A 24,150-nucleotide genomic window follows, 5' to 3' on the forward strand; every position below is an offset into this window, starting at 1 on the left:
TATACCACTAAACAGAATGGCTTTGTTTCAAAGACAACATTTTCAACACACAATTGGATCAAACATATCAATCATCACCCTGCTGCTCTAACATTATACCACATGTTTAACGAAGTGAAGCTGGAATGTATTCTCTCTGTTCCTTTGCTTGTTTTTTAAACGGATGTCATTTCGCATTGTTTGCTTCATATCCTTTTCCCCTCTTCCACTATAACCATTGTGGCCAGCTAGATATTTTTTTTTTTAATGAGAAAACCTTGAGCCTGTTGGATGTGGCAGTCTTTGCTGCATGCTTATGTGCTGTGACCGAGTCCTCAGGCATATTTCTAGGCAATTAGAATTTGGTGCATTGTGAATTTATGATTGTGCTTCACCATGTGTGACATCACACATTTTGATCTAGATGCAGTATAAAAACTTGAACTTATATTGGGGTTGTTTTTGTGTGTTTATATATGTGTATGTTTGTGTTAATTTGTTTGTGGGGGGAGGAGTTGGAATGTGAACTATACAACCATTACTCCCAAACAGTAATTCTAAAGTCTAACTCTTTTGCAGAAAGTGGACCATTATGAAATATTGATAGAACTTATACTTGGCACACAAGAAAAGGCTGAACACAATTAAACAGGTACCATCAGCACTTGTTGCCCCATTCTGTTTATCATTAGAGCTAATGTGATCACTTTGAAAACTGTACTTCCATTCAAAAGATAAAGGTGTTTTGCCCTAGAAATTCATATCTTCATTCCCTCCATCACCCATTCAAATGCAACCATCCCTATATTAAAATTATCCCTGGCAAGAAAAACAAACAAAAACAAAATTGGGATCATAAAACTTCATTTCAGTTCAGATGAGTGATTGAGGACTGCCCATGCAGCCACAATGTAGCCTATATTCATGCGTCGGGCAGCTCTGGACATGCAGCCAGCTCAGTTTATGTCTTTAGTTAATCATTCACTCGTACACCAATAACTTGGCTTTGAGTAATAGCCTGCTAGCTTGCCTGCGTTCATGAGCCATGCTGATATCATCTGTGCACTAATAAATTTTAAGAAGAAGAAGAAGAAAAAAAAAAGGAATCACAATATATGACATTCCATGAGTAGAAGGTATTGATCATTGACTTCTATATGGAAAGACGAGAATATGTCACACACACACACGCTGATATCATCTGGCTTAAAGTCATCTGTTTGAATTGTAGGTCTTTTACCACAATATGTCACACACTTCCCCAATTACTGGCATATTTCATCAACAGAAAGTACAAAACACAAGTTCAAAATTGCATGCTCTTCCCCAAACATTTTATCTGCTATGAGAGGGATAATCTACATGAATGTTAAATGTATCCTATGAAAAAGTGAATAAATAAAGATGCCTATCCTCTCTGTATTTTACATGTTTGATTTGCTGATGGGCACTTGATGGTATAATCAGCACACGGTCAATAGAGCATTTTTTTTTCCACATAATATCGAAGACATCCATGCACCTTTCAGAAACATGACATAAAATATGTGAATGGACAGCCATAAAAAAATATACTGCACTGAACGCAGAACCTCAAAAAAGAACTTCATTCACGCCTGCCTCACTGATGTGGGCAAACTTCATGAATCATCCGCTGATGGGGCACTTGGATGGGTGAGTGTCCCTTTAAAAGGCTCCCCCGATCACACGCCATTTGTGACTCATCTCCATGGTACTGAGCCACGTGAACACACTCCGAGACATGGCTTGCCCTGCCCCCCTGTATCCAGGAGGCGAGACGGTCTCTCCGACTTGATCGTGCCGGGGATGCCGGGGAGGAAGCCCGAATAGGTCAGGGAACGAATGCGTGGAGACTGATGGCAGAGGGGGGAGGAGGAGGACGTTGGGGGAGGGGTAGCTAGGGAAGAAAGAGAGAAGAGAACCATGTCAGTGCCAAAATTCGTCTCACGCTGTGCAGGTTATAAGGAGGATCGGAATTTTACCTTCGAGCCACTCAATGAGTACTTCTTTCGGATATCTGAATGAGTGGGCAATCATAATCAATCACATCTTGTGGACTGGCAGCTAAACAGTCTGTTTCAACATACATTTCACATTGATACCATGAGCACATTGAAGGAAAGGGGGACAATTATTCCTGGCTAATTCATGCCAAGATATACTTGTACCATGATACAGATTAATTCTATACATTAGCATTAAGGCCAAATTTTGCCTAAGAAACAATGAAAGTGCACAGTACCGGATATTCTAGACATGAACTCTGTAAAAGAAATCACAAGCTCAAAATCCACGGCAACCAGATGTTCGCAAACTGGAACAGCTGAGTGTACATCAGCTGGTCTGTGGGGCTAATCAGAAGCAGGCTGGGGCCTCCTCACAGATTGAAGTTACATTACATCTCGATTTAAGAAAAAAAAATGGTGCCAGTGAAAACACATCGCCAGCAACATCCCACAACAAATTCATATTTTTGCAACGACATGCCCCACGTTGTTCCCTTAATGAATGACTTTTGTGCCAATACTCTCTATCTCTCTCCTAATACCCCTCCCCCCCCCCCCCCCCACCATTCCCTCTCTTTCAATGAGTCACAAGTCATTAGATCAGCCGTCTGTGAATCATGAATAGATCTCCACAATCACTGACACATGCTTGGTTTAAGACTGTCTCGAAATTCACAGAAGGAAGACCAAGGACAAAGGGGCACATTTTGCTGTTTGCAGAAGAACTCCTTCATTGATTTTTGGCACCGTTTACTAGTTCGGTTTGCATTTTGTTCAGTTTTTTTCCCCTCTCTCTCGTGCTGCAGGGATCCCTGTAGGGGGTAGCCTGGATTTCAGGTACAGATTGAGAGGCAGTGAGTGTGGGATTTGTTTCACAAGAGGTGCAAATTTTTGCTACGAATGCTCACTACAAATTTATCTGCAGTCATGATGGGGAGGTACACTGTAAGGGGTGATGCCACATGTGACTTTCCTAGCTTGTACCAAAAGGGTGGGTAGCGTGTCACCGCGCCATGTTGACTCGAGTTTCCTTATTCGTCCAAAGTCTCCTGGTTTTGCTGAAAGGGTGCGTTTGCCTGGAGAGTGCCAATGTTCTGATACTTTTTCTTGTTCATAACAACAATAGTAATAATAACAAATGGGATAAATAATTTTCTTTGAGATTCACAACCAGATCATAACTTATTTGCCTCTGCTGTCTTAACTTTTTCTGCTGTTTAATGTTATGTTTTGTGCCAATGTTTTGAAAGTCTTCCATGGAGCAGTGCATAAAAACAAACAAACAAACAGACAAAAAAAAAAATCATTTTGCTGCTTCCCTTAGTTAGTTCCTACCGCATATAAAAAAGGATTGCAGCAGATTGCAGCAACAAAATGGAAAATACTTGTAATTTGTATACATTCTATTGATTTGTGCATCACTTCATAAGCCTTGAAATCTGAACTTAGCCACAGAATTTTATTTTCCTAGCCTTCTAATTCTGCAAAATACTTTTTTTTTTTTTGGTTTAAAATCTGAGAATATGATTCATTTGATGATATAATTGGAAGTTGTACACAGATCTCATACTGTTCATGGTGTTCTCTTTGGACCACTGTGTAGGAATGAATCACCCACTATTATATGTATTTTATATTATATATGTATTTTGCATATTTGCTGCAAGAACTTTTTTTTTTTCAGATGGTTCCATTGCTATCAAATATACGCACTCTATCGAAAATCTCTGATTTGCAGACTGTGTTCAGAAAATTGTTGTCACCACTTTATGATCAAGAGCAAATTTTACTCACAAGAAATAGTGCTCTATTAAAAACAATATCCGTTTTGTGCCCCTTATCAAACCCTGAGTATCTTGCATGAAGGTTATAATGTAAAGTTGATTTATGTTCCTTAATTCATACATTGGTGTTCATCTGCTGACTGTTTGAATTGTACTTTGATTGTGACATAGTGTGTAAAAATATAGAGACCAATCTGACCTGGCAACACATGCGCGATTACTTTGGTGTCCCATGTGCATACATGTAGAGATATTGTGGCCAGCACAAGCCAGTCACTTTTTCAGATCTCTGACAGTGAATGCAGTGGCAATACTCATAGGATGACTCATAATTTGAAATAATCGAATAGTTCTATGAACATTATGCAGAAGATGATTGTAATATGTGTATTTCTATTGCACAACCATTATCATCAGTGAAGGTATTAGGTACTTCGACTGATATTCTCTTTCATATGATGGTAAAACTAAACATAATAAAGACAAAAATTATAATATTCACTACGATATTAGTGAACTTCAAACTTCTGATGACAGTGCTACTATGAACCATTACATTAGTAGCATGCTGCATTTGTAATTGGAGCCCACAAATAGTTGTATGTACAGAAGAGAAAAATATAAACCTTGGTATAATTATACCAATCAGAATATCTCCTGGATAAATCTTAACAAGTGGTGAAAAGAATTTGGTGAGCAAAGTCATTTAATTCAGGATATGCTAAGAATTGCAGGCACATACAGGGGTGTATATACCTGGACACAACAGGATTCCAAAAAGCATTCTGTTTTGGGGGTTGTCCATCCAGATTCTGTCCATCTGTCCAGCCACAGCAGATCTCACTATCATGATTACAGAAAAAAAAAAATGACTTTGTTGTTGTTGCTGTTGTTGTTGTTGTTGTTGTTGTTGTTGCTGCTGCTGCTGCTGCTGTTGTTGTTGCTGTTGTTGTTGTTGTGTTTTGTTTTGCTACATGGCCCAGGTGGTATGCTATAAAAGGTATAGATGCAATGATTACTTCTACATTTCCTATCCACATCATCTTCAATATTAGTGTATTACATTCACTTCCAGTGTGCCAATCTTGCTCTGCAATGAAGTGATACTTTTTGCTGTTGTTACATTGCAGTTGATATGCATCCCGTGTGATTTATGTAGAAATCTGACAATGGCTCTTTCACTCCTGAAAGGAAACCCCAACAAGCTTGATGACTAAACTGGCGTCAATTTAAGAGTTATAGTCTTGGTTTCGGACAGCATGATAGCTATTTATCGGGTACAGCCACATCATGACCAGTCAGCTATGGAGTGTGTGTACTCATTGCTCCTATAGGCCTAGCCACAATGACCACAATCTTGGTGTTACAATCTTCTTTGTCAAAGCCAGCAATTAAAAAAAAACAACAACAACACAAATAAGTAAGTTTAAAGATGTTAAACATCAAGAAGAACTTATCCAGAGTTAAGTAGAAAAATAGAAAATAGCACAATACACTTATGTCAAAAATTGGACACATGGATTTTTTTTTTTTTTTTTTTTTGTAAAGGGACATCACAAAGTCAGAAGCCTAGATTATGAAGTAGGCCCCCTACTGGGTATTGGGGATATCAAAAAAAAAAAATAATAATAATAAATTTGTCTCTTTTAGATGCCATTCTTTAGATTGCCTTTATGTTGAACAGGGAATTAACCTACCCTACCTACCTTGCTTTTATCTGACAATATTGGATCAAATTTCTCATACTGCTCCATTTAAAAAGACTGCTCATGATCAAAAGTATTAATCATCACTCAGACATATCAGCTGAATACAATGAGGGTATTATTTCTTGGCTGTAAATGCCCTACTGAATCCAAATTGCGTGTACCTACATCTCGTTTTAATTCATGCCTGTAACCTCTGACACAAAAATAGGTAAATAAAAGTATGCATTCCTTTTTACGTTTCAGTTGGTTTTTGAGCTTTTAACAGCCCCCATAAACAGTCGCCACAAGGCCCTGTTTGAACAATGGGAATTGAGGCGGCCATAAACACGTACAACTTGTAAACAGAAGACAGCTAGGGCCTCAACAAAGCTCAGCTGGGTCGGCATGATAGTAGTGAGCTGTATCCAAGGCTACAGCTGTAGCTCATACAAGAATCATACAGCAGGGCATTCTTCTAATCACTGTATATGACGAAGAGTAGCTTCCAACGTTGTCAGTAAGACTCCGTTTACAGTGCGGGGCTGGGCCGCGGCTGGGCCGCGGCCGAGCCCTCCTTCATTTCGGTGTAAACGCGCAAAAGGCCAAATGCGGGGCCAAAATTGGCCCCGCATTTGGCCACGCTCTGGAGGTGGTCTCGGCCTTTTCTCAGTGTAAACGCAAACTGGGCCAAATGCGCGGCCAATTTTAGTCTGGCTTCCAGACCCTCTGCCCGTACTATTTCGCTATTCAGGATATTAACCCCTTCAACGTCGAAAACTAGTATAGTTTAAGGTGGTTTTGTCCTGCAAAGGATTTTCCTTCGGCAAAGGCCTTTGCCCGAAAGGGGGGGGGGGGGGGAGGGGGAACAGAATTGCTTGCAGTATGACAAAGGGAGGGAATAGTTTTGTATAGCTCTTAAAAGTCATCCGTGCTTGGCCAAACTAACAGAGTCTGTATTCACGGACCCCAAAACTGAAACAAAGTTTGAAAACCTTGCAAGAATCTGTAACATGTAACACATATATATCTAGTATGTTGGACAAGGCACTACCAGAATAACTTTGCACTTACAATTCATACCATAAACATCACAAATCTTCAAGTTGCGTAACTTCTTAACAAACTGAAACATAGAAAATATGATCACTCTAAAACAACCAACTATCTGTAGTCCCACAACTACCAAGGTAGACACAAATCATTCACCCCCAGACATCACAGTCAATCACAAAATTTCCTGGATAGATTAAAGGGATGGTATCGTTTTGGTTGAGATGTGGGGTTCAGATTTTAACTTTTTTTGCGAAATAATTAGAAACCACTTACAAAATATCAAAGTTAAGAGCATACAATTTTAAGAGGAATTCTCAGTTTATTTGATGAAAACTGGATTTGAAATGTCTGAGATATCCAGAAACAAAAGTAAAATAAAATGGTCCTGATAAAAGGTGCATCCCACCTTTTATCAGGACCTCTTTGTTATGCCTCCGCCACGAAGTGGTGCCGGAGGCAAATATGTTTTCGGGTTGTCCGTCCATCCGTCCGTACGTACGTACGTCCGTACGTCCGCTTTCGTTTACGCGATAACTTGAGTAGTATTTACTGGAATTTTACCAAACTTGGTCAAAGTATGAAGTATGATGGGGCAATTATTTGATTAGATTTTGGGTGAAATCGGCTAAAGGTCAAAGGTCAAAGTTCAAGGTCAAATCATGAAATTGTATCCGTTTACGCGATAACTCAAGACTGGATGGAGCAAATTTCACCAAACTTTGGTGGAGGATGATGTATGATGGGACAATTACTTGATTAGTTTTTCAGTGAAATCGGACAGAGGTCAAAGGTCAAAGATCAAGGTCAAATCCTAAAATTTATCTGTTTACGTGATAACTCAAAACTGGATGAAGCAGCTTTCACCAAACTTGGTCCAAGGATGATGTATGATGGGACAATTAGTTGAGTAGATTTTAGTGACATTGGCAAGAGGTCAAAGGTCAAAAGGTCAAGGTCAAATGCTACAAATGTTGCAATTTCCCCCATATCTATGCAATGCCCACAGGTATTTTCTTGAAACTTGGTGTGGACATGTACTACTGCGTAAAGATTCTCCAGAGAGAGTTTCATGTCATAAGGCCAAAAAGGTTAGGTGAAAATGTTGCAATATTACTTTTCTCGCAAATGGTTCAATGTATCTTTGTGGAACTTGGTACATATGCATGTACTGTCTGGCAGGGATTATCTAAGGAATTTAGGGGTCATGGGTCAATACTCAGGGGTCAAAGGTCAAGGTCAACTCCTCAAAATTTTACTATTTCCCTCATATACTAGTACATATGCAATGCTTGCATTATTAGTTTCAAAACTTAATACATGCATTACCTCATGGAGATTCTCCGGGAAATTTCCAGCCAGAAGGTCAAAGGTCAAAGGTTAAGGGTCAAAGGCCAGGTTTCAATGCCCTCCCCCCCCAAAAAAAAAAAAAAAATCTATTTTGTACCGTCATCACACTCTTTCTTCGTACCTTGGAAATTACTCAATGCATAAACTTCCCCAAAATTCCCCAAATATGTGTACCTGCACTCTTAGAAAATTATAGCGAACCCAGTTCAAGACATTTCTGACAAACCTGTCATTTCACTATTTTGCCAGATATGTATGTGAAACTGTCATGGATCACACATTGTGAAGACATTGTACTATACGCCTATTGGGAGAATCATGTATTATGGCGGAGGCATCAGTCGCCATAGCGACATTTCTAGTTTCTAAATATCTCAGCAATTTCAAAACTGATTTTCATTAAATAAACTTTGTATTCCTCTTGGAATTGTATGCTCATTCATATATCATACCAGATTTCTCATTTAATATATCACAAAAACTCGGAAACCTGAAGCCCCATCTAAACAGAAACTATACCATCCCTTTAAACAAAAAATAAAAGAGAAAGAGGAAACCAAGCCTTAAATCACATTAATGTGCATTAAAATGAGAGAGAGAGAGAGAGATGGAGAGAGAGATCAGGTCTGCTGAAACCATTTCAGAGCTACTCTGCTGGTGTCTCCCGCATTGTCTGCTGACCCAAGATATGCTGAAAACTTTCCAGGGCTGGAGGAAACTCCACTCTTCCTCTCCGTGCAAGGATATCCTGCAGGATTTCTGCTTGCAAGGGGTCTGAGATGACATAATAATCACCATGTAGCAGAAAGCGCTGCGTAAATTTCCTCAGGAAGTCGCGTGCTCTTGGTATCGGTGAACATTTTTCAGTTGAGTGTTTGCGCATACACACCTGTGGAGTGGCCTGAAAGCTAAAGAGCTGTTATTCCACAGGAGTATATCTTTTGCAGATAACAACCTGCCTTCCTTTTCTTCTTGCATAATTCATGCAAACTTAGGCCATGGGGCATACAAAGATATTCATAACATCAAAGAACCTTGGTGAGAAAAAAAAAATAATAATGAGTCATCACCAGAGGACAGTGTCCATTTTTGTTGTTGGATTATTGTTGTTGTTGTTGTCATTGTTGCTGTTGTTGCTGCTGCTGCTGCTGTTGTTGTTGTGTATGTGGTTTTTGTTTGTTTGTTTGTTTGCTTGCTTGTTTAAGAAGTTACAAATGGGGAGAAGGAATATACTCAATACTTTCTTTTCTGGTCAGGTATAAACTCTACTGGCTCCCTCAATTGTAAAAATATGCATCTCTCAAATCTAATTTGAAGTGTCACATCATATCATATTTATGCCCCAGCTATCAAGTAAATGGTACTGAATGACAAATGATAATGTGCACTATGGAAATATGAGAGTCATAATCATTTGATATCTGACAGCAGTTCGGCAAACCACAGAAAAGGTATTTTTCTATGGAATCCTTAACAGAGGTGCCCCAATGCCTGTTTGGTCATTCAGAGGTTTGTGTATATTTGTAGGGATATGAAGAAGGTAACAGCAAATGGCTGTTGTTGCAAGATGTACTGGCATCTAAACTAAACATTGCTATTTAGAACCACAAAAGGATTTTGAGTCGCATATTCCACTCAAAATCATTCTGTCTTTAGACAGGGGCATCATAAATCACAGTTTTGATCAAACAGTCAATAGCTCTTCAGTGTGTAGGCTAATTATCCCATTCCATCGAATGATTGGATGATTTTGAATGTTCCTATTCTAAGGAATGACTGGATAATTTTGAATGTTCCCACTCAAAAAGTGATGCTTTACAGCAGGAATTCACCCTAACATATAGCGACACAAGTAAGCGTACATACCAGATCCCACCCTTTGTAAACTACATCAGTACATTGGACTTTGATATCAATAGCCAATCACTTAATGTACACTCTATTGTCAGGAAAAGAAGAAGATACATTGTAATTGTCCTCATCTCATAACTGATTTCAGTTCCATCAGGATCTAAGTCTGTCTCTGCTACACAAACATCTACACAAATCTGTAAAGTTTTATCAAAGGAGTCTACTGTAGTGAAGTCCATTGCATACTAGAATGCTTGGGTGACAAGCACCGACTTCTTTCCACGAAAACATGAGCACTGGACCGAGACAGAAATGGGATCGGAGGTTTTAGCAGCATGCAAATGGAGATGCTTCATACAAGCGGTTTAGTCTAATCCCTTTAAGGATTTCCCTTTGATGGCTCGTCAGGGGGTCATGGAATCCTGACGCAAGGACTCTACAATCACTGTCAGAAATCAGTCTGCTGAGAGCTTACAATTGGCACTCGTGTGCAAGAGAGGACAAGTGAATGACACAGAATGGTATGTGACCAGCAATATGAGGCAAAACAATTTGGGTGTCAACCTAGATATAACTATAGATATCAACCTAGATATAACTATACATAAAGAGACAAACACAAAACAAACACACACCATAATTAATGTTTAACCCTGATAAATTAATAACTTGAGGATTTAAGGGGTTGGGGTGTGGGAAGGGGGACAATCATCATACTCGCCTTATATTAACCCATTGAGGACGAGTCCCAAGCATACTCTGGTAGGTGTCTATGGGAAATGCGTGTTGTAGCAAAATCAGTCCGTCCTCAACGGGTTCAGAAACCTACAGTCTTGTGTCTGACAGCTACTTACAACCTTGATACTAACTTATAGTGACTTTGGGATTAGGGAGGGAGAGGGGGTAAAGGCAATATATCAAGTGCAATTCCTCTCAAAGAAGACAACAGTGTTGGTCCACCCTGACTTATGCATATATGTTGAATTGCTTTATGTACTGACAATTGCACAGGCTTGCCAGCATGGTTCATGGGGACAAGAATTAATTACTATATCAGATATCAACTAGAGGACCTCTGCCAAGCAGCCATAATTAAAATATCGCCATTTCGTACACAGCTGATATCTTCAACACAAACATAGAGGTATAGGGACATCTACACAATACATCAGGTGAAAATCTCATCATTCATTGTGGGTTATTGGGAGATTAAGCTTATTTCACATCCTTTAAGAGAAATTATGACCCCCAATGACCTTTGACCTCATGACCCTCAATTTTTTTTCTTACTTAATAATAAACAGTCCTTCAAGTTTGATGAAGATCCAATTATCCATTGTTCAGTTTTCTTGGAGATTTATTTCAAGTCCTTTATGACCTGTATGACCTTTGACCTCATGACCCTAAGATTTAATTGTAGCTTTCTTACCTCATCATGAACACAACGTGCGAATTTTGTGAAAATTCATTCATTCATTCTCAAGTTACCTCGTACACAAACAGACAGACAGACCTGAAACTGAAAGAATAACCTCTGCCAGCTGTACAGGTTTCACCAACTGTTGGAGGTAGATATCTTTGCTCCAGGGTCCTACTGCATCATATAGTATACAACTAAAAGCCAAACCCATTTTCCAAAACTGGCCACAGCACGGACACAGTGCCAAAATACAACCATATCCTTGAGAATTCAGCTTGGATATGATTCCCACCCCTATAGCATAGCACATCGATTACAGCTCCAGTGAAATTTTTAACGCAAAAAAAAAAACAAAAACCAAAAACATATACACGTATATACATATATATCTTTCTCTCTCTCTCTCACTGTCTCTAAAAGATAGTGTATGAGCTTTGTTGGTGATAATTATATATCATGCAAATCAGCACAGAACCAAAGGAATCATTTTCGTTTAAATTGCTGTAGGAAATGAAAAAATATTTATCAAAAAAAAAGAAGACAGAATGTGTGACTATACAGTATACTACTGTTCTTTTCTCTTTTCTTCAAAATTGTGATCTCCATCATGAAACTGCCCAATTTTTTTGTTATTCTGTGATTCTTCATAACCCACTTGCCATCATATTACTTTGAAACATGTCTCTTTTGATTTGTCATGAATTGGGAAACTATGCCATGAACTGAATACGCCATATTTCTAGCAAGTCTAATTTTTCATGAGTCATTAAAATATGTGATAGCAAAGTACAGCAATGGATGGAGAAAGGTAGATGTCCACATCATATTCATGTTGGGATTAGATTTAAAAACTTTGCATATTTCAAAGTTTGTAAATAGCACCTGACCCAATAAAATTCATGAATATAAGAACCCCATGATGAAATATATGGAGTATACAGTAGTTTTGCCAAAGTTAGACCGATTTAAGTCAATTGTTTGCCATTTGGTTGTTGACCCAAACACTCTAAACATCGGTCTAACCTCCGCAATCATCATCGTGGATTACTTGGGCAACGGACAATACAGCTATTTGTCCACATCCACAGTGCCAGCATGGAGAAAATAATCTCCTGTAAGAGATATGGAGTGAATCCTGAATTTTAAAAGAAAAAAAAAATGGCTAAACTTCCAGCCAGATTTCCGCCTATAGAGTCCTAGGATGGTTTTCCTGCCTAGCCAAATTGGCACAAAACAACCAGCAGGGCAAATGTGTGATCTGAGAGTATTTGTGGTTGAACTGTGTCTCACAGCGCATCCACCCCCTGGGCTTTGGTTTCTATAATCTTCAGTTTCTAAAGTTTGGAACTTCATTGGATATTCCATGGGGGAAGAGAACTGAAGCCTCTGCTAATGTGACCAAGCAAATATCTACATGTACCTTTTTCTCCACAATGGTGAGTGACGTATTACAATTTTCTGCAATATTGAATGATCTAGAGGAGTAGATAGAAGTTGTCATGGGTTGTGAAACTTTCTCCATGTCAAAAGTCTGTGTGTGATGACTTAACTTTCTGAAGTCTGAAAAAGAAATACACAGAGAATCATCTTACAGATGGTTAATCGACATACTCAGCATCAACATACAGCTCTTCTTTATAACCTGTTGAGGATGAGTCCCGAGTATTCTCGGGCAAGTGTCTATGGGAAATGCGTGTTGTAGCAAAATCAAACCGTCCTAAACGGGTTAAGATCTGTTCCGCTTAAAGATTTCACTTGTGTTTCTTGCATTCCTCGCACACAAACGACCTGCCTGTGAAAGGGAGCTAGTGGGTTGCTACATAGAGTCAGGGAGCCGGGTTTAAGTGTGTAACTGCTTTATTGCTGGCAAACTAATTCTTTGGAGTCACCCAAGCCTGACTCCACCAACCCTTCACCGCAGCCTAGGCATTGTCATTCTGATTCAAGCAGAAATAAACACAAAATGATATTGTGTTGTTCAATGCTACCAAAGTTGAATCATCACACGCTCCAGTCTTTCAGACATAGTCTCTCTCACCATGTTTTATTTTCCTTTATATACAACTGCTTTGAACTTGAATGGCACTTACATTGTGCGATGTGCAACTATTATTTTTAGTTTTGTTTTGTTCTTCTGCTTTCAAGGGGGAAGGAGGGGTGGGAGTTGACGTGCAAGTTGTGTTTACATATATCTAGTATGAGTGGAATATGGCGTTAGATGGTTTCAATTTTTAGAAGAACTAAACTCTCTCCACATCACTTGCAAAGATGCACTTGAAAGTTTGGAGATTTAATTTGTCAAAAGAGCATTTCTGGCCCTAACAATTATTTAGCAATCATATGTAACATGATGTATAAAAGTTTCAATTACATATCGGGCTGTGATCTCGATGAAATGTAGAAAGGGAAAGAACCGTACAAACTTTACTTCATCTGTCAATCAAAAAGAATTAATTGCCGAGTTTCACAAATGTGTAGATAGATAGTCTCTTGAACAGACACATCGATTGTAAATTTGAATTGCAACTCTTGTTTACTGTCTCTTCATATCTTGATTTTTTTTTCTCAACTTTCATTTACTCTGAGATTCAACTGCAGTGCAAATGAACCACTTTGGGATGTCTATGAGATAAATGGGAACTAAGTTGTACAATGCTACAACACATAGTAGCTTGCAACAGTAGTCTGAGTACCATAGCCAATAAGTTGCTACTTTCTTAATTTTTTTTTTAAATTTTCTGCTCTTGAGGACTACTGTGTGCAAAATGGACATTGAACGCCCCAAAGGATACCTATCCTACCAGACTGCCAGGTCATATTGTCATTATTAGTACCTCGTTCTGTTGCACCCGCAACAGTGGTAAACAAAACTGTTGAAGTTTAGCGTTGGAACTAGCCATCCCCACCCCTTAGTTTTTCTTTGTTTGTTTTTATTTTTAGCTTTAAGTCCAGCCTGCAATTTTTTTTTAATGTATAAGGCAACATCATTGGTATTGTATTTCACTGTGAAAGATACTACTAGGTAGCTGTGTGTGTGTGTGTGTGTGTGTGTGTGTGCACTTACCCATGGTGTAAAACGAGGACACACATACAAACTTTACATTTAAACCGAGGACACACAGAGAACCGAGGACGTCCTCGGTACGTAGACCATTCCAAACATTCTGCTTTTGCATGCTTTCGCATGTAGGGGTACATGTTTGTAGGTCCTCGATTAGCATTATTGTAATAAGTCCTCGGTTGGATGGTAATATACAAATGAGTCCTCGGTTGACAAGAGTCCTACTGACACACAGGTACTCGGTTATGTGGTAAAATTCGTATGGGTAAAACAGGTCCTCATCGTAATCGAACTGGTGGTATAGCATACTTCAATTCAATCAGAATGTACCTTTTCAATACTTTTTCACGAAATCAAAACACCAGCTTTACCAGACGTTCACCCACCAGAGCAGGATATACCCAACTTCCCCTAAAAACCGCAGGTAGGACAAACTACAAAGATTGTGGGTACAAGTGCTTCGTGCTATTTTTTTTTTTTTTTTTTTTTGGGGGGGGGGGGTATTTGTTTAAACATAGTGTGCAAATAAACAATTCCTGCCAGTTTTAGTATGACTAAAATGTGCACTCTTGCTAGAAGACATTAATGATCAATGCAACTTTTGTTTCGATGTGATTAAAGTTAATCATCAGAGATACTAGAGAACTAAAAAAGAATGTTTATAGCTTGTATGTAATTGACATCTATTAGAATGCAGTGAGCCATAAAAAAAAAAAAAAATCCATTCCATGACTGTGAATTTAGAATAAAGGTCAACAATCAAACAAGAATTGTGCATGTATTTCTGCTTATGAGAGATGATGGCATTTTGTGCAGCTTCTACTCTTTAACAGGAAAATTATTGAATGTGACCACATGATACTTTTAACAGGGAAAACTGATAGCATTTAAGTGTCACATTAATTACCAAGCTGATATTTTGGATATCATTAGATGACATAATGTTAACACGTCAGTTCCCGACTCATTGTATGACACATTTTGTCATGCAACATCGAGACGACCAAATCTCACATTGGGATCGTGCCATTAAAGGTATTAGCCCACATCTGTAAACCTGCAGCAATTGGTCTCATAGTTAGCATGGAGTTTGGGTATGATTGCAGTAACACCTGTGCAAAATTTCGTTCCAATTAGTCCATTACTTTCATAAAAATAAATGAAAATGCACCGTAATCCGTATGCATGCGTATAACGCTCGCTAGCTCCGGTCCACGTACGTGTTACATGTACAATGTACGAAGCTATAGGCTGTGCTCGTAATTCGATTTTGGGTCGGGTTGACCCGGTTTGAAAATTGATTTTAAAACGATGATTTTCTCTCTTTTATCGAATGGTACAGACAAAGAGCGACAGGTGAGGTATGTTACTGTTATAACTTGTACTTGAAGTCATATTGGACTTGTTTTATGCAGTTTTGATTTTCATGGGTTTGCAAATGTGGGCTAGTACCTTTAAAGCAAGACATTAATGGTCTGATGAAAGGCCAAACATTACCAGAAAACTGCAATGTCCTCACAGCAGGCGACAGTTACCAATTCATAATTCAATCTAGTGACAATGAGTTGATTGGTCTGACCCAATCTATCTGGGTTCAGGGTTCATGAAAGTGAACAACTGCACAACAACAGCATTTTTAGTCATTAAAGTTCTGAAAATCACAATGCGACCATGCATGAGACCGGAAGCACAATGGTGTTGACCAAGATGCCAGCAAGTATGATCACAAGCAGGGAATTGAATAACGGTGCTATCATTTAGCATTTGGCAACAGGAGATGATCTCCATGAATTGCCACAGTGAGATACAGAAATGGGTGACCAGCAAATCTGCATCGCCAGGTTTCGCAGGCATGGCAGATTTCACTCAGATCTTTGTGTTCTGCTGGAGCAAAAACAAAACAAGAACTGAACTGATATATGTGAGACATTGCGTTATGTGCATGTGACATAAACTTTGGCCTCTCTTTGTGTGTATGTGTGTGTGTGTGTGCATGTGTGTGTATGGAAGGGCGTGTGTTTCTAATCTTTGCCTTTAAGTTTTGATGTGCTATTTTTCCTTTGTTCACAGAAAGCAATAGTCCATCTGAATTACATGTGACTTGTGTTATTATCATGGCATGCTAACAGACTGGTCTAAGTCATGAATTGAAATCGACAAAAGGGATATCTGTGAGGTGTGTTTTTTTCCCCCAGTATATGACTGTCAATTACAAATGTGCATACAGTGTATCAGCTTAAATGAACTTATGATCATAGCACACTACATACAACCCACTCTATTGACATATTGGAGTAGTTCTTGCTAAAATACATTACACTTTGTATGGACATCTCCTAGCGTGGTTTAGTTTCGTATTCCAGTCCAAATAGTTACCACGCAAATCAGCGCACCCTTGCACTGATCAAACATGACAAATGGCTTCCAAATTGAGCAACGCTCCCAATGACGATTAATTAAAAATTGCAAGGAGTTGATCTTTGGACCCCAAAGCATACCACCTCTGGGCGCGCTGGGTGTAAATCTATTTTCCAGACCCAATGAAAAGCAAAGGTACTGGACCGGCAGGTTTAACTCCATACAGTACTTGTGGATGATTATACTGTATTGATGACTTTCTAATTGGATTGTAGGTAAGCAACATTAATTATGGATAGGCAAGGACTTCTACACACAGTCCCCCTCAATATGTGCTCATCGTAATGAAATCTTCTTCTTAGCAGTCTTTTCTCATGGTACCTTTGCTTTCTGCACCTTAAAGTTCAATTCAACTGGAGGTTTTTCTTCATTCTTTTTCTTTTGCGACTGTGATAAGGCCATGAAGGCATGCAACAAACAGCATTCAAAATCTCTGTGTTTGATGTGCATATTCCAAATGCATTCAACAAGAAATGGAACAAATGCACTGGAGTGGATAAGTTGGAAGGTCTCATGGACCAACCCTGTCCTAGGCAAAGTTCAGAAATTGGCCCTGGATGACATTGTTACCACTATTATTACTCTCCAGAGTCAAGATCATAAAGTCACTGTGGATAAGCTAAAAAAAAAAAAAAAAGAGAGAGAAAAAAAAAAAGGATTGAACACAAGATCGCCCAGAGCCTGCTATGAACAAAATCAGGTTGCATACAATGCAGTGTGAAACATTCACACACAAGAGTTATCAGGTTTTTGATCACTTTGCAAAATGATTTTTACAAACCATTAATTTTGGGTGTTCGTGTGAACAGGCCTATACTCATCAGCAGAGAAAGTGCTACCAACCTTTTCCACAAACAAAGTGATATCTTTTGACCTCCACTGTAAGTGGTGCCAAACTTAAACTAAAACTAATGAATATGAGAGGATCAAATCACCACCAGGAGCCAACAGCAACTCTGTTTTCTTGCTCATCCTGTCAGGCAAGGAGATTAAAGGCATAATTTACCATTTGCAGATTAAACAAAAACCCAGCATTAGTGCTTTAAAATAGTTCTAAAATGTGAGTTAGGGATAGAAACAACCGCTGTAAAAATTTGAATAGATAAAATCGATGTTAAGTATTGTTAAATATACAAAATGTAAACAATATTTCTAATAAAAATGTTTCCAGACTAAACCATTTACAGTTACGGTTTATTGAGAAAAATACAGATATCTCCTTATATTTTAGGTTTTATTGCGAAAATCTTATATGATAGGATGTTTTGTGGTACAACAGACTTATACATATGCGTTTAATGTCATATCTTGACATTTTTTTTTTTTAAATCACTGTCCCCACAGGTAAACAGGACCTTTAAATAAACTGGTTGCCCCAAAGAAAGAATCACTTGTCCAAAAATTGGGGTGGAGAGCAACCGGTGGCATGTTTCTGTACCTGCAATAGGCAGTTGTGGCTCCATATCACATTCGTTCCACCTAGAATGACTCCTGTTATTTATCTGTAAATTAGATGCGTGCAAATCAAACCAACAGGAAACATTTTCATCCCTTTCTCCTGTTCCACGCTTTGTGTGCCCTGTTTATTGAATTTGCTGTTATTTGAATATGAAAAAGATTGAGAGAGAGAGAAAAAAAAATAGCCAGATGACCACTTGCCCACGGATATGTTCTTAGATGCTCATTTTATACAAGAGAGAGAAGCAGATGTGGTAAAAATAAAAACCACTCTGATGCTTGTGCAGGTAATGATTGTTTGCTTGTGTTTTATTGTTTACCTTGGACATAGGGGGAGACGGGTTGTGGTTCCACCCTGTGCAATTTTCCTCTGCCAAGACTGTAGTTCTGTAACCACAAAGACAGTCAGAAAAGCAAGTTCATCATCTGCACAGACCAAGAGAAACCAAAAAGAAACAGGAAAGCATTATGAGATACATAATTTGAACAGCAAAAATGAAAACGAACGTGAAATCTGGCCAGTTTGCATGCACTTAAAAGCACTGGCTTTCAGCCAACAGAGTGTTTAAAGTTGCTCTCAAAAATTTCTCTCACTTTTGAATATATCAAATGACATTTAGGGTATGATACACCTCTGAGTAAAAACCCCAGAGCAGAATAGAATCAACAACACATAGATACTTGCACTGTACTGGGGGACATAATTATGATGTATTTTTAACTGTTTGAATGCCAGTACCGGTAAATCATGTGATGTGTTGGTGAAAGTTATCACAAATACCCATCCTTCCATCGTGTATTACATTACAACTGTGCACAGTGACTCGTTCTTCTGCTTATTCATCAATGTAGATGTTCAAGATATGACAGAGCAAATTATTATGTATATAGGGAGTATAGAACTAATGTAAAATCAAAATTCACACAAAAGTTCTTGCCTACAATATATGCGTTGAAGTGACAATTTGCGAAAATTTCATGCCACCAAAATATCTTGCTTTAGAGTATACATTATCATGCCTTGTGACTTGGTGGAAAAAAAAATGTTACCAATTTGGAATATTTCGCAATGTGCATTTGGTGCCCTTTGATACTATCAAAAAAAATTAACACATACATATATGCTGTTTGTTTTGGCTGACCTTTGAGAATTTACAATATTACTGGTAAAGTGCCTAGGGGCTGAGATTTAAAGATGGGCCATCCCTCTTGCATTCCTTCCCAAATAGCACAGAACATGATATATTCCACCAGAATGGCAAGAGTATTGTAAAGCTATAACATTTCTGTGATATTTGAAGGTTGTTAGCCGTAAAAATTTAAATAATGCACCAAATGCTCACCGTAACGTATTCTGTGTATGAGGCACAGCTACTAATCTTCCTGTGGTTGTAATATGATACTTATACTTAGAACAAAAGATATGCATGTTAAAACTGTCAGAAAGGAAGAATTCACTAGCTTCTTTTACTTCGTTGTCTATGGCAAATAGCAACACACCACTTACATGAACTACGTAAGTGCATCACACAGGTCTGTAAAACTAGACTAGTAGTTTAGATTTGTAATTTTTTCGTACTACAAAAAAATTATTCGAATCTTAATGGTCAATTTAACTCAACAAAAAAAAGACCCTCTTGAGTTCAAAATTTACACAAGGTTTCCAAATAGTGTTTTCTTCAATACCTAAGTGTTCTCACCAAATTTTCAAAAATTTGCATGCAAAAGGGATGATATGTCTTCAAACGCACAAAATTTCATCCCATAAGACTGGACACCGTAAAATTGCTCGAAACTTTCCACTGTCAGAGTAGTTGTCAAACTTCAGTGTCATAGTCTGTACAAGACAATCATGCCATTGCTTTTTAACAGCAGCTTCTGACAATAGACAGTGCCTCTTCATTGCCACCCCCCCCCCAAAAAAAAAACCCACAAACAAATAAACAAACAAACAAAACAAAACACAACAAAACAAAACAAAACAAAACAGACAAAAATCAAGAAGTCTGTTTAAGTAGCTTTTGGATGTTATTTTGTATTAAAACACATCAGCAAGAATAACTCCCTTTCCTCTCCCACTCTCCTGTCCATCTCCCCTCCAACCCCCAACCCCCTCCCCCCCCCCAAGAAAAAAATCACAAATATAGAGAGAAGAACAAACACAGTGCAGAACACAGTAGCTCCTGTTGCACAACTAATGTTTTGAAAAACTTCCATGACACCTTATACACCATGTAAGTTTGGATGTGGAGCTTGTGTAAATGAGGTTTGCTCTAGTTTATTAATGTCTCCCTCTATAGTGGTGTTGTGGTCAGCTTGGTCTCGGCATGCTTCATTGACCTTTGTCCACACTTATCTCTTTGTTCCCTTTGCCAGGAAATGGGGAAAATTGCAGTGGCATTGCCAGCGCTGATCTACATAAAGAATATCTCTACACAGATCAGTGATTGCAAGTGATGTTGTAGAATGTCGCCCTCTTTGGCCACTGATTGATAGTTTTCTTTCACTTTGAGAGAAATCTCTCTCTGATGATTTTCACAGGAAAGCGCCAGTGTGTTTTTGAAAGCTTCCCCAAATTTAGCTAACTGCTATATCCCGTGCAATATAAAACATATCTGAAATATATATATATATATATATATATTTTTTTTTTAATCAATCTTCAGGTCAACTACAGTATTTGGTGAAGAATAAAGAGAATCAATTACACATTTTACACATGTCTGGATCAGGATTAACAACATGGCAAATCATCAACACAATGTTATACATTCTGGGACCCAATACTACAACCTTAGTTCCCTCGCATTGCATACCAATTCATATTCAGGTAAAAATTAAGGGGAAACCAAACATTCCTCAGTTTCTATTCAAATGCAGTGGCGGATCCAGGGGGGAGCACACCAGGCGCCCCCTTTATTTTTTGTTAAAACAAAAGAAAAAGGAAATAATGGGGGGGGGGGGGGGGGCGCATGTGCCCCCCTTTAATTTTGTAAAGGTGCCCCCCTCTCCTCTTTATGGAATTCCTGGATCCGCCCCATAAATGTGAACTCCACACTATGAAAACTGCAAGAATATTTACTCTGTGATTATGTATTCCATATGTTCAAACAGAAAACTACACTTCAGAGTTCATTGGAATGAGCTGAAAGTCCCTGTATGTTTCTTCTTCGTTCCACTATAGGTCAGCGACTAGACCCCGGGGATGGCTGCAGTGATGGACGGGCAGTTCTTTGGCTTCAGCGTAGGTCCATCAGACAAACCATTCCAGGTGACTATTTGATATCCCTTTCAGATGGAGGCAGGAAAAGTAGAAGCACTTCTAGAGACATTATATTCTGCATTTATGACACTTTGCTTCACTTTGCTTTGCTTTCAGACCACAGTTATGTCTGCTTTAACCCATCATGAACTTCTTGGCTTAGTTTGTGGCAGAAATTCTCATCTTGTTCTCATTAAATTGTCAACACTTAAAGGACTAGTTCACCTTCATAGGCATGTGGATTGAGTGAATGCAGCAGTATAGAACACATCAGTGAGAGTTTGAGGAAAATCGGACAATCCATTCAAAAGTTATGAATTTTTGAAGTTTCTTCACAGTCACTGCAGGCTGAGAAAATTATTACAGTTTGTGATGTCACATTTAAGAATTAATTGTTGTTTGTTTTCTTCATGACTTTGGTCGACTTAAAGCAATAAACATATACCAAATAGAAAAAAAAAAGTTTTATAAAAGGCTGGACATACATTGAAAGACAGTCATGAGATGTAAAAGTTGTGATGACTGGTGTAACATAAATGAGTAATCACCCATGTTTTCTCCACAGATGTGTGAGGACATAATATCCCTGATATATAATGAGAAAACGTGTGCATACTAATGATTCAAATTCAAAGAAAGTGCGAAAAAGCAGGTTTCATAAGAAATGACTCATCAATTATCATGTTCAGTATAAGCAACACCAAAGTCATGTGACCAATATTAGAAGAATGGGTGATGGGTAGACATGGTTGTAACTTTCTCAATTCATCTACCTTTGCTTGAATATCTCATCATTCTGTGGCCTCATTCGCTACCTCCGTGGAAAAACACATTCCTCCCGTTTAATCAGCCTCGATCAACCCCGTTCCATTTACCAGCAAAGTAGCCCTGCAGTCATCGTCCAGATCAACGACGTGCTCCTGACGCCGAGCGAACTCCTCACACCCTCAGCGCTGGATTACTACGGAGAAGAGGTCGAAATCAAGACCCTTGACGAGCTAGCCGGCATCACAGAAAAACAAGGTCAGTGGATCTCTCTTCATCTCATCAAGGATCAATGCATCATGCATAGGATTGGTTACAAAGTCAAATGATGACAATTATGTCTTAAGCAGAATTCATTATATTCAAACTGTTGAACTCAACTATTTCAAATTTTGGTGTGCATACATGCTGTATATGGTCACTGATATGTTTAAATCTGCTTGTGTGTTGTTGTGCGCTGTTTCTTACTTGCCAAGGAACTTCCAGACCCACTGAGAAATGAAAAGGTTCAAAATCTAAACTCGCCGTCAGATTACTATTTAATTTCATCATGGTCCTACGCAATTGAGAGATTTATCTTTGTTTCACTTTGTTGTTCCATACTAAATTGCACTCAAGTCAAAATTAATAAATCTAAGCTGTAAAATATTCAAGAATTACAATATCAACAGTTTTTTTAAGGAGCCTTTATACTACTTCAAGGTGCTCAAAGTACCTATGTAAAATGAACTTCGGACTAACCTTTACTCCAGTTTTTTTTAAAGTCTAAAAATTATCCTTCTCTCATAGGACTTGTCTTCCTGCCACTGTAAAGTAAATAACTGTTGGCAAACCCCTTGATAAATACAAAATGGTCATTATCAATTGGTAATTTTGTGATGTAGCATGTGACACAATTTCATTTTGGTTTGAGAAGGTCAGTAGACCTCTATGAGGATGCTATCTCTTGGTACACATCTGAATCACAAAACTTTGAAGCAGTTAGATACCCATCAGTTCTTTTGTTTTTGGCTTCAGTGTGAATACCATGTCATGTTGGATATGCATATTATCATTATTCACGCAGCATTTTCCTGTTAAAAAAACACAAGCATGGTACAAGAGTATAAGAAATCAGGCTTCCCTGATATGCTTCTGAAGTGTCAGGCCAGAAATAATAATAATAATAATAATAATACATACACACATACAACAAGAACAAATCAGGAATCAGGAATAGTGGAATTGTTCCAGCCAGTAATTGCCCAAGGACAGGAGTATGATCATGGGGAGTTTAAACTGTCATCATGTGATAAATGTACTCATTTTAAAATCCTCAAAATGTGTGTGGAGTGTGTGTGTGTGTGTGTGTCACTTGTGCGTGTGTGTGTGTGGGGGGGGGGGGAGGAAGGGGGGTTTGCTGGTAAAACAATCTGAAGTCATACTATGATGTACTGCTTATCAACTGTAGATGCTTTCACAGTCAAGAATGTTATGAAATTGAAAAAAAAAAAATATCCAAGAGGAAAAAAAAAACATTGCTAAAGATTGCAAAGGGATATTATGAAAGGTTGCAGCAGTTTATGCTTGCAAGTAATGGTATAAAATCATACATGTACGTGTTGTTCACTTCCCTAATTTAAAGATGTCAGCACCGACTGTCAAAATTTATCCTAAAAGGTGATTTTGAAGTCACAATGCTGTAATTCCATTGCGCATCACTTCTCCTTTCATATCTGTAACAGAATAAATCAGTTTGTGAAATAACCTCCTGAATTTTGTTCTGGTGATGTCACACAGATTGGATATTTCATTAACACAATACCGGTACATGGACTGCAAAACATTTGTTCCACCCATTATGTCAGTAATGTCAGTGCATGTAGATTGTAAGCTGTGTATTCATCAACAAAATATGGTGTTTTTTTGTGTGTTTTTTTCATATAACTTAATATCAAGATTATACAAGGAAAAGTAGAAATTACGCGGTGCGTAATATATGTCCCCGCCGGAAGTAGCATTTTGTAGCAAAATGTACAATATAGATAAAAAATCAAG

At 38.4% G+C, this 24,150-nt stretch overlaps 1 protein-coding gene across 1 annotated transcript in view; it reads left to right on the forward strand.

Annotated features, from left to right (window-relative positions):
- LOC140235155 (uncharacterized) overlaps positions 1 to 24,150 on the forward strand; it is a 58,816-nt gene that overhangs the window by 15,056 nt on the left and 19,610 nt on the right. The window contains exons 2-4 of the mRNA XM_072315191.1: positions 21,271 to 21,357; positions 22,227 to 22,371; positions 23,979 to 23,981. Coding sequence (XP_072171292.1) covers positions 21,292 to 21,357; positions 22,227 to 22,371; positions 23,979 to 23,981 — 214 coding nt within the window. The 5' untranslated portion in view covers positions 21,271 to 21,291. The remainder of the gene's footprint in view (positions 1 to 21,270; positions 21,358 to 22,226; positions 22,372 to 23,978; positions 23,982 to 24,150) is intronic.

This window comes from Diadema setosum, chromosome 11 (genome assembly GCF_964275005.1).
Source record: "Diadema setosum chromosome 11, eeDiaSeto1, whole genome shotgun sequence".
Lineage (NCBI taxonomy): Eukaryota > Metazoa > Echinodermata > Echinoidea > Diadematoida > Diadematidae > Diadema > Diadema setosum.